At 37.5% G+C, this 17,402-nt stretch overlaps 1 protein-coding gene across 10 annotated transcripts in view; it reads left to right on the plus strand.

Annotated features, from left to right (window-relative positions):
- Positions 1-17,402, plus strand: part of LOC113229257 (protein lap4) — an 89,885-nt gene that overhangs the window by 51,077 nt on the left and 21,406 nt on the right. For all 10 annotated transcript variants that reach the window (XM_026462791.1, XM_026462793.1, XM_026462795.1 and 7 more), the window contains 7 exons: positions 13,691-13,896; positions 14,149-14,282; positions 14,416-14,497; positions 14,836-15,061; positions 15,238-15,428; positions 16,000-16,111; positions 16,261-16,538. In XM_026462791.1, coding sequence (XP_026318576.1) covers positions 13,691-13,896; positions 14,149-14,282; positions 14,416-14,497; positions 14,836-15,061; positions 15,238-15,428; positions 16,000-16,111; positions 16,261-16,538 — 1,229 coding nt within the window. The remainder of the gene's footprint in view (positions 1-13,690; positions 13,897-14,148; positions 14,283-14,415; positions 14,498-14,835; positions 15,062-15,237; positions 15,429-15,999; positions 16,112-16,260; positions 16,539-17,402) is intronic.

The following is a 17,402-nucleotide window of genomic DNA, read 5'->3' on the forward strand; positions in this document are numbered from 1 at the left end:
CACAGTCGCTAGCGCTTTCAAGACTGTAAACTCATGGTAGAGGTACAAAAGGCGTCAAGTTGTTTTGTTCGATCTATCCATCTTCAGTCTACAGGGTACGACACTATGCTTGTTCTCGAACTTGTGGTCGATTAGTAATATATAAATGATCATTACTCATCCCTCGCAAACAACGATCTAACCGTCATCTACTTTCTTTAGCATGATGCATTACTTTGTTGTGTAACAAGGCCCATAAGCTATAATTAATTTGTGAAGATAAGAAGACTTTCTACTGCAGTGTTACAAATGTCAAATGTCATGACATGATATTCTGTGAGAACATAAGTGGTGTAATGGAATACGACTTAATTAAAAGTACAGTGTAAAAATACAATGAAAGACAAAAGGCTGGAATTGAAATTGAGCGTCCGCGGTGATGGCTCACTGAGTCGGAACGGTCTCCGGAGTAGCACAAGAAGCAACCGCAGTAATACGAGCATGAACAGTACCGGTCTGCCCGTCAACGAATTTTTTGCCATCAACAGATATGCAGCACCTTACAGCAGACCTTATTTCGATGTTCTTGACAAATATCGACGACCATCTAATCAGTACCATCCAGTCCCAGCACAGAGTCTACAAAATTTAAGTCACTACGAACAAGATAGACAAAATGGTTACTATGCAGGAGGTAGAAATAGTCCATATATTGATTATAATGAGCCGCCCAGTTCTTATATTAGACCGTCGCAGTATGTGCCTGGGAATCGCCTGCCACCTTTTGAATATAACGAACAAGGGTACAGTACTCTGCCGCACCAGTCACCGCAGCAAGTGATTCTGCCAACTTCTGGAAATTACACGTTGCCGAGGTCCGGCGCCAGACGCGTGCGGATCAGTGAGCTTCAGCCTATTGTACACGGATATGGTATGTTGGAATAAAAGTCTATCCACAAATATCCGGGACGTGGACGGGCCGTGCTCCGTCAGGGGCTCAAAAAATATCGCTGCGTATATTTTGTATGAATTCGTTCACACATGTCCGTGTCCGGGCCGGCGCCGGGACGGGCCCACAGTTCATACAAACTAGCACGCCCCGTCCACGTCCCGGGCACGGCCCTGATGTGTGTGGATAGTCCTTAATATGTTCAAATGTCTCACACTTATTTTCGTTTCACTACAATCATGCTTAGTCGTCGTAATTTGGTATTTATTGTTTGATTACGACCCTATTGGCAGCGAGATTTGAAATGTAGTCTCGATCAAAGCGCGAGATGTCAATGCTTTCGTGATTTAACGCCTGTAACTAATTTAAGTCCTATTTATATCATGCTTCGCCTTAATGCATGATTAGTGCTGACGTCGTTAAAACCTTTCTGCTTAGGATTTATTTACCTTAAACTGCCTACGATCAATTTCCTCCATGGTGAAACTTAGAAAGTAGCTTTGAATAGAAACTGATCAAGTCGTCAAGCTGTAGTTTATCACGTTATCCCGTTTCACGTTCAGTGAAGTGTCATCGTGTCCCAATTGAAACTGCTAAGTGGTTTTCTTTTATAGCGTCCACAAAACTTTACAGTATACATATATATCATATAGGTACATAAAAAACTAAGCAGACCATTGAATTAATGTTTTTTACCGACCTCTTATCGAACTGTGTCTTTATATTTATTGAGAGATATTTTTCTTTCAATAAAATTTAATTAACCATCTACATTGTAAGTGTATAAGTAGGGCGAGAGCTGACCACCCCTGGGGACGGACAACAATAGCAACAGCACTCCCCGTGCTTACTGGTGCGCTCTAATGAGCCACCCGATGTCAGGTGCCGAGCGCTGCCTCGGTCCAGTACTTCACACGCACATCTCACATACTCACTCATATTATGCAGCCACTTTAAAAAAAACATTAATTCAATATCATTGTGCAGTACTTGTGTTAGCAACTATAAATGGCAGTAACAAAGTCGGTCGTACGCGGAATCATGTGTTCAATCATGGAATTCACCTTTAAAGCAAGTAAGCTACGTGACATGTAATCCCGAGAGAAAGTCACTGTTATTTTTTATTATTTCAATTGTAATTTCTACTATTTTATTTAATTTCCCCAATCTTCGTTAGGTATAAAAGCTAACACCGTTATAATATTTTGTTCCGCTTGTGATTCTGAAGTCACCTTTTTGGAATGTGTAGAAAAGAAGTACCGGTTTTGGTAGGGAGGACGTCGTCGACAAATTATATCTTTTGTGTTTGTTTCGTACAACAATTAATTATCCACAATGAAGCCTCAGGCGCTTTTTTAAAAGGGATGACATTAAAAGCTGAATCTATTTTCATCAGCTTTCGTAATTGTAATTGCTTTTCTTAGCTACTCGAGCCCACAATAACAATACCAACAAACGCGAAGAATAAAATTTGAAAGTTCATTCCTTCGGCCTTTATGTTCTTTATTTGGTAGTTTGTTTTTATTCGGATTTTATGTAACGCAAAGTTATGAGACGTATGATAACAAAAACTCGGCAGTTTTAATCTATTCCAATAGATTGTATAATAACGTCATTACTTTCTGCGCTTTATCAGATGGAAAGTATTTTTAGAGTAATATCCGTAATGTCGTATCGCCGTTCATATAATAACATTTTATGGTCATTTCCACAAATTACTTTTTATTTGTGTATAAAATTTCTTCAGTATTACATTTATATGAGTTTCTGCGGAATAAGCCCATCCGAAGAAAAATTCTGATCAAAGTAAAGCTTACATTTTATATGCAGAGGGAGATTTTTCCTCTACTCATCTCCGGTGTGGTTAAATTCCATTCTCTTTCGGAATCAACACGAAGCGTCAAATTTAAATGTTTAAATTCCAACTTGTAACTTGTCCCCTTTTTGCAATAAAATAGTTGATGACTTGATGTATACAGTCGTGAAATTGATATCTTCAGCGGTTTAACTGTTAAATACACGCAGAGTTCTAATACTGCTAAAACACAGAATTATACCTTGTCGCTAACTGCAGGTCTAGCATGGCTGGGCGCGACTAGCGCGAGAACGATATAAAGCGCGAGATTTCTATGCGAGAATAGCAATATCTCGCACTGCCGTACCGTCGCACCATGTCGTGCTAGCCCTACTGGTCTTCATAAACTTGCGAAGGCCGAGTTCGTGCATAGATGGCTGATATAAGAGAAGACGCGCACGATTGACACAAGTGAACTCGCAGCTTTGCTGAAAATAACACTAAATACCGTTTTGTTATCTTTGCTATATTGTCTACATGGTTTTTTGTGTTTAGTCTGGTCGCAAATATAATTAGGACTACCATTATCACGTTTACATTGTTAGATAGAGCTGCCAAAGTGACCGGTATCAAAAGAGAGGTTAATGGTTGTAAATTCATCATTTGTGTTAAATTGTAGCCTATCTAAAGTTGCTAAATAAGTAATAGCATAGACTTCGATGCAAAACATTAGGCGCAAAAAAAAAGGTGAAAATTTTCATGGTGTCTTATCTACTCGTCATATGGAGCGACTTTCCCTATAAATTAAAATTAAACACATTCTACTTTGCGTACTAAAGGCATCAGTTGGTCGGACTATTGAATGGAAAGTTAATACTTTTTGCCAATTGGACATGGGTTCGTTAGGAAAATATCACGAGTAGTGAAACGTCGTATAATTTATCAACTGCAGCTTTTTTTACACTCACTAATAATTTACAATGTAGTATGAATAAATTCATGTACCGAAAAAGTTGTAGGCTTTTGCTAACTCGTGTTTCACGTTCTGCTTTCCTAATGATTAAAAAAATGTTTTAAAGATTCATCATGTACACAAACTTTAAATACCAAACAATCAACTTACACATTTCTCTTACGATCGATGATGCCAGATGAAATATCAATCCTCAAATTCCACCATTTGGTGATTAAGCAATAAACAAAACGTTATTATTACATTAGTGATCTGTCAGTCACGTCATAGAGTATAAATTGCCAGTTTTTACTTTCTTATATCCATATATTAATGTCATAGATTGTAATTTAGAAGATGTTATTATAATGTTATTACAAAAACACCTTTCGCTGTACGGTAATTACTCTTGCAGCATACCTAAATTTTTTTGAACAGGGGGCCAATCGCGCTAATTGTCAAAGGTTTAACCAAAACCTCCAACCTCGCCAATCTGACACGTTGTGTACATTTCGTATCGCGCTAACTGTCAAAACAAAAACCTAAGCCAAAACTTAGACGTGTGACACGTAACGCACATTTGGTATCGCGCTAATTGTCAAACGTAAAACCAAAACCTAAAATGTTGCAAATTGGTATCGCGCTAAATATTTTGACATTTTAACCTCACATGTAACCTTGGGGGAATAGATTAACCTTTGCAAGGTCAAGGTTTGTGTGGCAGTTAATGGAGAGTAACTTTTCACTACGTTTATCGTATATAAAAGATGTTCCACGGTTACTTAAATGTTTTGGAAAGTGTTTATGAGGTGGATGTGGCCTAAGAACGGGCTTTAAATAAAAGAAAAGCATAGAAAGATGATCACATTTAACATGTCTGAGGAGAAATTCCGCAAACGATATACCGTTTGTCCACGGAATTCATTTCAGGATTGGTGGAAGAACTATGCCTACATATTCTCGTTAAAGGACGGTCTGTTGCATTGGATGTGGAGACAAAGGTAAGGGTTGAGTGGAATCCGAAAGTTCTCAGTTTTGCATAATAACCAAAATTTCTATACTGTGTAAATCATTATTAATTTTGTTACAGATTTTAATAGCTCGTATAGTTTTTAACAACTGGGGCGTACCAGACCCCCATTGGCAAGTGCTTATCACCCTTTCCCAAGTCAGTGTCAGAGAGGCACAAGCGGTAGCTGCTTCAAATAAACCAGTTATTATGAATATGCAGCTTTCCTAAAAGGCATGCCGAAAGAGATGGTTATTAAAAGGCGGTGAGAAAATAAGCTTTACAATGTACATCATATTTATTAGTTCTTGTCTTATTTCCTGTTGTTATTATCAAATTAAAATTACAGGTATAGGTAAAATATGTATAGTTGTATAAAAATATATTACAAGGTTACAATTTATCTCTTTTAACACTTGACTTTATACAACATATCGTCCCCTTACAGTGAAGCCTCACATATGCATTTTCAGTTTGTTTTTACTGATTTTTGTTGAATAAAAATTAATAATGTAATAATATAGTATCTAAAAGAGGTATAATTTAAGTAATTAAAATGCTAACTACACACATTATTGCATTTACTATACTTCACACCATATTTTTATCTTCATCCTAAAAAATTACATAGAAATATGAGGTATTCCTTCTAAGATGACGATGTATACCTATTGTAATTGTTTATTATCTTAATATCTAAATTGATGTATACTTTTAAGAGGTTGAAATAAAAAAAAGAGTGTATTTTTAGTTTATTTATTGCCTCAATCTACCCCAAATCATCCTTCATTTCCGGAGCGAGCTTGCTTTTGATTCTTCAAAGAAGTCTGAAACAAAAATATGTATATAGGAAGATTGGAGACCTAAATTTAAGACTGTGCCATACCTCTCATGAGAGTAGTGACAGATAAAGCAGGATGGGTATTTATATACATACAGTATGAAGCCAACATAAACGCCAGAATGTTTAGGGGCCTTTTCAAAATACATTTAAAAAAATGTTTATATCACTGTGGAAATATAAAGGGGACAAAAGTCTACAGATTAGACATTCGTTCCTTACGCTCTTTCAGATTTCCACAATTGAACATATCATCAGCAGGAATTAAGAAAACATGTTGAAAACAAACCTGTCATTCTTGTTAAATAGTCTATCAAAATGGTTAACTGCAGGCACCAACTCGGTAATTGCTTTGCAAATGGCAGCTACAGATTGGGCATGCAGATCATCTGCTTTGGCAGAAATAATAGCTGCCTCAGCCTGCACCCTGCCAGCATTCACTTGCTGCAAGAATGCTTCGCATGCTCGCTGCTCCTCAATGCATAAGAATTCTACCCGGCTCTGCTCCAACGCTCATCAGCTCGCTGTCAACGAAATAATAGATGTGATGGAATAAAGAGTGGGAAAGAATTTGCTCAAATTGAAAGTTACTTTGTTTTTTAATTAATAATAAAGAGTGAGAAAGTTACTTTGTTATTGAATTGTATGTTTGAAGTTATTTTGTGCTAGAGTTGGTGTCCTTTAGGAAGGTTGGTAGGGCCTCTGCCGCAGTCGACGTGGCGTAGATTCTCACCCTGCTTTTCATACCATTCCATACCTGAATAACAATAATAACATTGCATATTATAGTGATATGAGTTCTGGTACAATAACGGTGAGTGATCCACTCACTGTATCCTATTACCTCGCATTATAGCTCACCTTTTGGGATCTATTGTGGGGCCACAAAATAGCCACACACTCGCACCAAAGGCGTGCTGATAACACGCGCGAACAACGCCGAGCGAAGTCATTCTCAAGCCAAATCTCTGTGCGATTCGAACTCCAGCAAAGATGGAGCTGGCTTACAGTGGTCGCTCGCCGTCCGACCGCATCCACACTGGCTGAAATACGAGCATCATTATTAATTCTACATTGCTAACATTTCGAAATTAATAGTAGTTAGCGTACCTATTTGATTGTATAAAAAGATACTATTTTATTAAATAGAATATTAAAACAGGAAAACAATGTGTAGGTACTTACCTCTGTGTGTTTTATCTACAACAACAACACACTAAATTCAATTAATTTGGTTCAAATGACAACTCATATGTTTGTTTACAATAGAATTTAATGACATTTCTTTTACACACTTTTTTAAATCGCTCTTTTATAGACTTGAATTCGTAGATATTGACATTTCAGTGCGTTTTACGGTAAAATTTAGTCGGTTTTAGGAAGTCAAGGCACGTCTCTTAAAATTTAATACGAGGTTATAGTTTGAGGTTTAACTGAGGTTTAGGTTCATTAAAACTGATAGCGCGATTGCATTTTGTGCGTCGGTAGAACCATTAATTAACCAAAACCATAACCTCAAATGTTGTACGGTTAAACCTTGCGAAAATAGCGCGATTGGCCCCCAGTTCATCTCTTCATTGCATTTAACCGTCGTTGTGAAAGTCCTTGCTCAACTTGCCTTGCCTACGAGCTCATTGACTTTATTGTACTCAGCTAACTGATCTTCTTTTGTTACTTTCTTAGCCTTTTCGTTTGTTTGATGTTATCTTCATTTCTCAATCATTTTCACACCGGTACTTTATCTCGGACGGTACTGCTATTATTTCCCCTTTGTGTCTAGACCTCTAATGGTTACATCTGTCTGAATCAATCTTGAGTTAATGATGGCGTGCCCTAGAGTTTCTCCTATTCGCCTTTCATGCAAGACGATTGTTTGACCGCAGAACGCAATATTAGGTGCACAGGGCTTCATAGCAACGGCGGGTACGGCAGGAAGCGGTGTTCTGTGGTTTGCATCCGCGCTGTGGGCATAAATCTCGAAAGTGAACTCGTGAAATGAGTTACTGAGGCGCGTCGACAACACGATACCTTGCGAACACGATCTAAGATAGTAATTTATATCACAACTTAATCTAGACCTTAATCCGAAGTAATCCAAACCTTGCCCGAGAAATGTATTCATAACCTATACCGTTATACTACTATTCCTTCATAAATGCCAGAGGTCACTGTTTATTTTCTAAAACACGGTTATTGTTTTATTTAGATATTGAGATGGGGAGCATCAATATTATTATAGTGCAACGTCCACCCACATCTATCCATAAACTTCATGACTTCCATAAAATTGTTAATCCTTAATGAGCTGCACTAACGGTACTCTTATTAAAATAAAAAAAAGCAGATGTATATAATGCAGTTTATAAATATGTCATATATGCGTATCGTATCTAATTGACACCCTTGCATACATTAATCAGTGGCAAGGTGCGTAGCAAAGTATGTGGATCGCAAGCCTAACAGCTACAGCGTAGATCCTGTTTGCACATGACATGGTGGATATATCCCTTTGAGATTAGCCTATTTCTGCTCAATATTTCTCTAACTGTAATATCGCAGAGGATAGTGTTAACGGCGCAGTAAAACTTTATCATCGGTTAGCAAATTAGGTGTAGCCAATAAATAAGAAACGGTTTTATTGCATTTCCTTAGAAAAGAAAATTCATCCTGAACCCACGCTATTTTTGTTTTAAATATCAAAAGCCGTTGTACTATTTTTATTTTTCCTTATTTTGTCGTTCTCGATCTTTCGTGCTGTTCGTGATAGGTACTTTCACAATTTAGGGTGTCGTGTCTGTGCGGCACGGCACACAGCATCTTTTGTCTGTCAATCAGACTAGTCGTTAAATAGATTTTAGCGGCAGAGGTTGGGATGCTATTTAAGTTAATAATAGTAATCTGTAAGAAATTATTTTACTGTTACTGCTATCATAAATTATTTTTAAAGTCGTACTTTTGTTGCTTAAGAACCGGTTATTTCACATTGCTTTTTTACTTAAATTACAGAACCTAAAAAAATTTAAAATTTCTTATCAGATAAACAAGTATATCGAAACGAAAGTGTTCTTGATTATGCACAGATACGATCTAAAGGTCCAGATAATGGGCGGGTATCGCCAGAGTAAAAAATAAAAAGAGTTGGTATGCCTGGTTAAGACTTTCTATTTTTATCGAGAGAGGAGAGGTCGCGGGCTGCGCGGGCGCCGGCGCCACAGCCTCCTCATCTCTAATGTGGTTGGTTCGCGCGCATTCCATCAGCTCAGTCGCCTCGGGCTGCGCGCACGCACGCAGTTTAGCCAGTTCAGTGTTCTCGACTGTTTGTTTTGATTGGACCAGCCCGAAACGTGCACGCTGTTTGGCGGACAGTGTAGATTAAAGGAACATTACTCAGTACAGTACCTTGAAAAAGGGTGATTTAAAAATCACTATTGATCTATTTTTGATTATGGACAATGACCCTTTTGGAATGTGTTAAGTATATCGACCAGCCGGCCGGTGCATCAAGCCGATTGATACTAACCAGATAAGAACGGGTTTTTACAGTCGGTAATTCAGTCTCCGGATATAGCCACCCGTTTCAGGAAATAGCCCGATCGAGTTCCAAACGAGGAAATGGGTGTAATACGTAGGAAAAAACGTAAGTTTTTTACGAAATGTTTATTAAATATGAGCAATAAATATTTTGTTAATTTTTGAGTTTTAGATAAATGTCAAAAGAGTTGCAACATATCGTATTGACGTTAACATAACTTTATATTGTACTCATATATTGTTGTATATTATATAGCCATACGTAGAAGACTGTTGTCGTCTACGTATGTCGATGGGAAAAGGATATATATGTATATATATATATATAGTTATATATATATATACATGTTATAAAAAAGAAATAAAAAAATTAAACAAAGGGGCAACTAAAAGTACATTATTAAACTTTTCTTTTGAAATATTGTCGTAATATCAGTGCAACCATTCGAAGATATTGTGATGGGCAGCATAGCGATTGTCCGGTCACAATGATGTGATTAATTGTCTGCTCCCTCAGCAATGATGTTAACGTAATCTCCTAAAATGGACCTTGTAAATTTTGTATATGAAATTTTCAGGTTAGTTTTCTCTACGTTATTTTGGTAGCAAAATTTATTATTTCATTATTTGCGTATATTATCGTAAATATTAAATAATATTTCAGGATACTACACTCGAATATTAAGTTATTAACCGCCTCTGTGGTCGAACGGTTGCTGCATGCTGATCTGCCGCCCAGAGGACTCCGGCCGGGCCGGGAGAAATATTTGTATGGCCTACATTTATTTCTTTCGTTTCTTTCACGAAAGAAATAAATGTAGGCCATACAAATATTGAGTGAGTTTAGGTGCAATTTGTGGTTGTCTATACGAGTTCATGGCACCCGCGATACAGGGTCTCCCTAGTGCGGTGCTATGAGTGTGTGTGGTTGAAAAAGGCTAGTAATACTTTATGATAATAGTCTAGAAATTTGGTAAAGAAAACTAATCTGAAAATTACCCACATACTTCATTATTACGACTTATTATGGCTGTATTCAGGTATTAATCCATCTAAGTCCAAAGCTTATTTTCAGCAGTATGTTTACGTTTAAGATATAAAATTTACGATAATATATTCTAGCCATCTAGAAACCTAAATCTTTTTAAGTTTGATCTGAGACACAAATTACATTACTACACAAAAGGCAGTAAAACTTTCATCATGCCCCCAGATAGGCGTCAATTGAGGTCAATATATTGTAAATTGAATTTAATTCTGTTTCACTTATTGAATAATAATAAGGCATACAGCTAAAATGTTTGCTCTTTGACAAAATATCTGGAGATTTACATAGACTCAAATACTATACTCGATTGATTATTTTGACGTTTTTAGAGTTTAACTTCCTCTATTCTTGTCGGGTCTAAAGTAGAACAAATTATACAATGCATGCAGCCATGTCGTACTCATTTCAAGCCAGAGACATAATGCCAGACCTCCCAATTATAGCTGTCAGCTTCTGTTCAAACGGTCTATAGTAGTATACATGTAATGTTTTCTTTGCTACTTTAGTAGTCATTTCGTATTAGTTCGAGAATGTGGTCATCGCTTACTTATTTTGGGCGTGTCCTATACACTATTACGTATTTCATCAAGGTGTACACAAAGGTACATAAAGGTAGCTTGATGTTGTTATTTTGACCTCGTTATACTAGCGTATTAGTACATCCTCGTGTTTGTGTTGCCTTTAACAATTATGTCATCTCCGAAACGTTTTGGTCAATTCATTCCGAAGCGTGCTTGAAGGTCGTACATGGATGTTCTTAAATATTTTACTTCACACAAAATTATTTATGAGTTCGCTCGTGTTTTAATGTCTTGTCAAAATGCCAATGTAGTATTTGTAAACTATTGGCAGAAATAAATAAATTTTGTATTGTATTGCATACTTTACTCGTTTTGTGGAATGTATGAGATTTTGCTTTTTAATCAATGATTTTATGCTTACGAAATGAAACAATTTTTTCAGATCCAAACTGCGTATATTTGTTTTATCAACAAACCAACACGTTTCGGGCTCCTTACCGGCTGATCAATGGGATTTGTGTTACATTGTTACAATCGCGAAAACCTAAGAACTTGATTGTATACTTGCTTAAACTTCGTCACAAGTTGATTTGGAGTTTTATTTACAAGTTACAGCCTTACATCCTTATATTGCCACTTTCCGCAAGTTCAAAACAAGGTCATATTATGTTTGATGTATGGGAAGTCATAAGATGTTTACAAATCGATAACTTTACATATTTTATATTAAAATAAACGTGAGTTATGTTTGCGTTGTTTTGAGATTTGCGTTAAGGTTGCGGTGGATTATGTATGAAGTCATGTATTTATATATGTAGCTTCAACGTTACAGACTCGAGGCCTCTTTACCTCGACATGTTCTCCCCGTATTGTAAACATTTATACCCATTACTCCCGCTACTGTCTGTCGTTAACTCAAATTGCCTCTTAATTTAACATCAGCAGCCCGCTTGGCTTTTACTCATTATAACTGCAATTTTCTTACACCGCTTCTTCATTTTCCCTCCCATTAAACTACTACATGCCGTGTATCAGTACCGTGTAGCGCTCGAACGGCGATAAGACCGTTACAATTTATCTTTGTTATATGCATAATCCTTTCCAAATACAAGATAAACAGTCCGATGCCGAGGCGTTCCATTAAGACCTAACAGCTGACTTTCACCTGTCCATTACGTTTCGATTGGACGTAAATTACCATCATTCCTTGAAACGAGCATTTTCCATTAAAATAAGACTACTGTAAACCGAGAGTCACGAATCCTTTTGTAAACTATCACGACTGACTCTAGGATTATCATAGGTGGTCTGTTATTATATTAAATCTGTCCGGGGGTGAAAGTATCATGTATTTTCATTGGTTATTCTAGTCCGTAACTCAGGATGCAGACAGGCTACTCGGGATTATGATTCAATACACTCGTCGTATTTGATTCGTCTGAGGACAATACGAGCGGATATTCTATTGTTGGACTATAATTCCATAGTTTATGTTAAGAAACTTAGGACGATTTAATGTGCTAATACAAAAACGGCAATTACATTTTTAATAGGCGTTACATCGATGGCTCATTTGACCAATGACGTAAAGAAGGGAAAGTTTATCCATTAAACACATTTGTCGAGTGGCTCAGGACGGAATTTAGTGCTTTCCTGTACGAGGCTAAGATAGGAAGGCGGTCTATTCACCTTTGCTGGCGGAATCACTGGAAGTTTTTACCTACCACAAAGTGCAACTTGGCGCTTTCGCTGGAATAAATCCTGCTTAGGAACCTGTATTACGTATTTATCTTTAATTAAGTTAATGTTGCCATGTTACTTAATTAAATAATTTCTCACACATCCTTTGGCGCTCTTGATAATAGTTTTACAACATATCTACAATTATAATTAAAAACATTAAAGTGAAAACCAGATAAAGTTGTGTTTTTTTGTTGTACATTTTTTTTTTTCAGTGCAATGTGATCAAATTAACTAACATTGTGATATGGTATTTAAGTTAGTGCTCACACAGTGTCACAACGTTGACCTTGCATAAAGCCGTGTGCATTGAATTACATCCTCAGTGCATTGTTCTAATTCTATTATCACTACAGTTATTATCCTCTTTCATTGTGACGCCCACTCCAATTAACGTTGAAGAGGCTACGGCTTGATCTTATTCGTTTCTCTGATGCGAATCGTGATGTTCCAACCTCTCGTTTCATTAACGCTAATGTAGCTAACAATTAGCCTAGTTCTTACATATTATTGAACTTTATTATTCCAATAAGGCGAGTATTTCGTCTTACATTAAAGGAATTCACATTGTAAGTACCTAACGACCTTACACTTGATTAGCACGCTCGATATACGTCTTTGCGTAATACTTTGTACATAAGAAGCTATTATAATAACCTTACCTTCCATACAATACAGCACTCACAATTGATACCAAGTTCGTGTTTATCTGTTGTTCACTAATTTTTGTTATTGATACATTTGGTTTTTAATCGTGGACATTGTTGATACGACCTATTTTGCACGGATAGATTGAATTCTACTTCCCTGTCATAAACCTTAATCGAAGGTTCGCTATAACCTATTATGATTAAGTTTATAAGTAAGCGTTTACCATTTACCACTACACTCCTTGAACGTCGACCATCAATTAACTGTTCAATGTAGATGGCATATCTGCAGTCATTACATAATTTAACAATTTTGTATTACAGCTCTTACAATAGTTGCAAAGAGAAATTAGACGTGCACGTCGTGAGAATATGATCGTAATCTATAATATAAGAATGCATGTTTTTGTGAGTCAGAAGTACTTATTAAGGAATGCGAAAGTTTATGGGCCGATTTAATTGAAGTAATTGGTATGGTTTTATTTAATAATGATCAAAATGATGGTAAACACCGTTATAACAACTCACTGGTTTTTTTATAACCATACGTTGCGTAAATTGTCGTGGTGTAGTTTTCTTAGAATCGAGTATGTACGCTGCCTGTGTTTCTCATAAGCTACGGGTGTTATTAAAACAAATCAATGTTATTACATGTGAAATCACTCCTTGTTCTAGGTGAATCAGTGTCGGAACGCACAGAAAGCGAAGCCCGTGTAGTAAACGACCAGCGGTGCATAGAAGTGCGCATCGCTCGTGCTGCTGGCGGGCTCGGCCTCAGCATAGCCGGTGGCAGAGGCTCCACGCCTTACATCGGCGATGACGAAGGCATTTTCATATCTCGAGTCACTCCCAACGGCCCTGCCTACCTAGCTGGTCTCAGAGTAAGTCCATTAATGAAAATTTCTTTCAGTTATTTTCTTTAAATGACAATTGGTAGTACCCATGTAACTAGAGCAAAACCGTAGCGCTCAAAGAAATTGAATCTCCTGGGCAATAGAATGGAGCGGTCAATCGATTGAGCACGGCTGACCCTGTCGCTGCCCTCAGCGTTACTCTACTTAAGCTGGACAGCTACAACATTAAACTTTTTTATTTAACGATCATAGTGAATATTGTTTTTAAATTATTTGTAGGTCGGTGATAAGGTGCTCTCAGTGAATGGTCAATCTGTCGTGGATGTGGACCATTATTTCGCGGTTGACGTGCTGAAAGCCAGTGGCGCGACACTTACTCTCGTCATCACCAGAGACACGCCAAACTCCACCAGGTTCGTACATTATTTAACCGTGTGCCGCACTAATTAATCAGGACACAAGTGACTGCCATTCACGAGTTGTACAATTTAAAGTTAAAATGTTTGTATTTATTAGTTCATGGATTGCTACATTGCTTTCTTTTAGAACACACAGTCGAGCTCCAAGTGGCGCGAGTCACCATTCTTTGTCAACGAATGACACTGTTTCTACATTGGAAAATGGACAGGTAAAGATTGACCTTTGGTAACATTATTCGACTTTAAATCATCATCAGCCCATCGCAGTCCACTGTTGGACATAGGCCTCTCCCAATGCGCGATATTACGCCCGATCCGCGGCTTGTCGCATCCATCTGCTGCCAGCAGCCTTTCGCAGACTTAAATAATGTTATATAAATATATACAGTACAAATAAAATGACATTATATGCCTGTAGTTAAAATGTGTTGAACATTCTGTGACTAAAAAAATTAAATTCAACTAAATGCATGATTTAAATACATATGTGAGTAATTGAAATAAAATAAAAGTCAACGTTGTGCTACTGTTACGTATTAATGTTTAGGTGCAAACCGGGCGCGGTATACCAACAAAACCTCTTATCATCGGTAACCAATACGCTCAGGAATTCGAACCAGAAATTAAGGAACAAAAACAAGTCAACAATGTTACGCCAATCACACCGAGGGGGCTTTACAGCCCGTCACCGGCGGTACAAATCACTACGGACACATATCAGAGACTTCAGGCATCGCCACCGCCGCCTGTGACACAACCTTATGTACCTCCTGGTAAGTTATTCATGCTTTATTATTACTACGTCTTTGTCATTTTATAGCAAGTCAAGCCCAATTCTTTTCAAGTATATTCACCAAAAATTTGGTCTTTATAGTTGGTATAAGTACATTGTACGCTGACTCCAAATTTTCAGCTTTAACCAAGAGTATAACATTATCCTTATTCACAGTATATCAACAAAAGGTGCTAGTCCACACTACGCTGATACGCGATGGCGCAGGGCTAGGATTCAGTATAGCTGGTGGCAAAGGTTCCCCTCCTTACAGAGAGGACAGTGATGCCATTTTCATCTCGCGTATCTCGCCACAAGGTGCTGCGGCGAAGGATGGGAAGATGCAAGTCGGGGATAAAGTCATCTCGGTAAGTGCTAGTCTATAATATACTGGTCTATAACAAATGATAATGTTATTGTCGTAGAACAGAGTGATATAAGGTATTTAATGGAAGTAACTAATATAGTGACCTCTGATTAAGTACAATAGTGCAGAAATTGTAACCCTCAAATATTGGTTGGCATAGTTTGGTTTTCATGCATTTAATGTTGGGTGGTTTCAATCCGTTTTATCTGAGCCAACAAGTAGTGCTGCGAAGATTTTGTATACATGTTTGGTTAGGTAGTATTTTCATTTATCTGTTTGCACTCTATTAGTATTTTCTTGATGTATTGTTTTTATTGTACACACGCCAGCACATCACGCTACACATTGACGTATCTTGTTCCGTTGCACTTGAGGCGATTTTCGAACAAAAATGTGTAGTCTGATGTGCCGTTGTCCGTACATAATAACGATTAAAACCCCTAACTAAATATAGTGTTACTCAATGACACCTTCTTCTCACTCAGAGCCTTTGAATATGTATGGAATTAAAACAGCTACTGGATAGAAACCATAGGTCGTAAAGAATTTTGATCGATGTTTTCTCTTCGCAGATAAACGGCGTAGATATGGAGAACGCCCCTCACGAACTTGCCGTCTCTCTTCTCACAGGGCACGAAAGATTCGTGCGGCTCGTGCTACAGCGTACTATCACACCTGATCAGGGTAAATTGCTTATCTTTTAACCAGACAACATCATCGTAGTACTGGATTTTTTTTCTACAATTCTCGTTGACTTGACGTTTCTAAAGTTTTAAACAGCATTCCTCTGAGTTTACCATAAATTCAACTATGTGTTTTTCCTTCCGTCTCAGATCCGATTCAGCGGAAGTCGACATCAACTTCAGAAGAAGTGAGAGAGCACAAGCCGACCGTGCAACTTGTAACGGTGTTGGCAGCACCGAAACCCACCAATCACGAAACCGCACCACTTGTGGGCAACCATACTGCTCCACCCGCACCTCGCATCTCACACTCCACCCCCACCCCCATCCCTTCAGTGGTGCCCGTGCAAAAGCCCCCTCCATTCACAACCATTGGCGCGGTTCCGCCGCAGCCCGCACCGAGAAGACTTAGCCAACCCAATGGACAGGTAAGGCTCTGTCATCGCACCATTCACATACAAAAGCGTACAAGTTAGATTTGGGCATGTTACGGAATTTGGAACACAAACATCGATATTCAAAATCAATACTCAAAATACTATCGATATTCAAAATTAGGCCTACCCAAAAGTTATAAGTACGATATTGCCGTTCTAAACTTTTGTTCACTTTGAAATAAAGTCTTGTTAGTAAAGTCGAGGAAGGCTTCAAAACTAAAAATTTTAGCGTTATTCATTTGTTTTCAGAGAGCTTTCAGTAAAATTACGTAAATATAACCTATAGCATCATTGCCTTACAATTATATGGACGTCGGGTCCGCGCTAAAAAGTGTCCGAACTTATAGGGCGTTAAAATCGTATACAGAGCGTCATTCACGCTTTAGTCTTCATTTGTTCGACTGACAGCGAAGCAAGCAAAATTAGACAGTACTGCGATGACATTACAATTTAAATTCAACGTTTTAGCTTTTACATATTCCTTTACATGTCACTACGTTTAAATAGGTTGACTTGGGACATTTTTTTCGTGGTTTTTGTATTAGACCCGTCGTCCATTTATTTGTAAGTCAATGTATAGCATAGAAGAAAGAACTATGTTTATTTTTATTAAATAAAAGTTTTTTTTTGTTTGATTTCTCCTAAATAGAACGGCAATTACATACTTTAACTTCTATTATTTTGTGAATATGGACAACTGGAATAGAGTTAGTGAATACAGTGTACAATTTTTGCGTGTAATCACATTAGAGGTTACAAATTGGCATCGCACCGGTGGAGGTTTATATTTTTAATTTTGAAATTTTATATTTATCAAACAAAAATTTTAAAGTAATTTCAGATCAAAATTACTAA

Source organism: Hyposmocoma kahamanoa, unplaced genomic scaffold (genome assembly GCF_003589595.1).
Source record: "Hyposmocoma kahamanoa isolate Upper Pololo Valley unplaced genomic scaffold, ASM358959v1 296, whole genome shotgun sequence".
NCBI lineage: Eukaryota > Metazoa > Arthropoda > Insecta > Lepidoptera > Cosmopterigidae > Hyposmocoma > Hyposmocoma kahamanoa.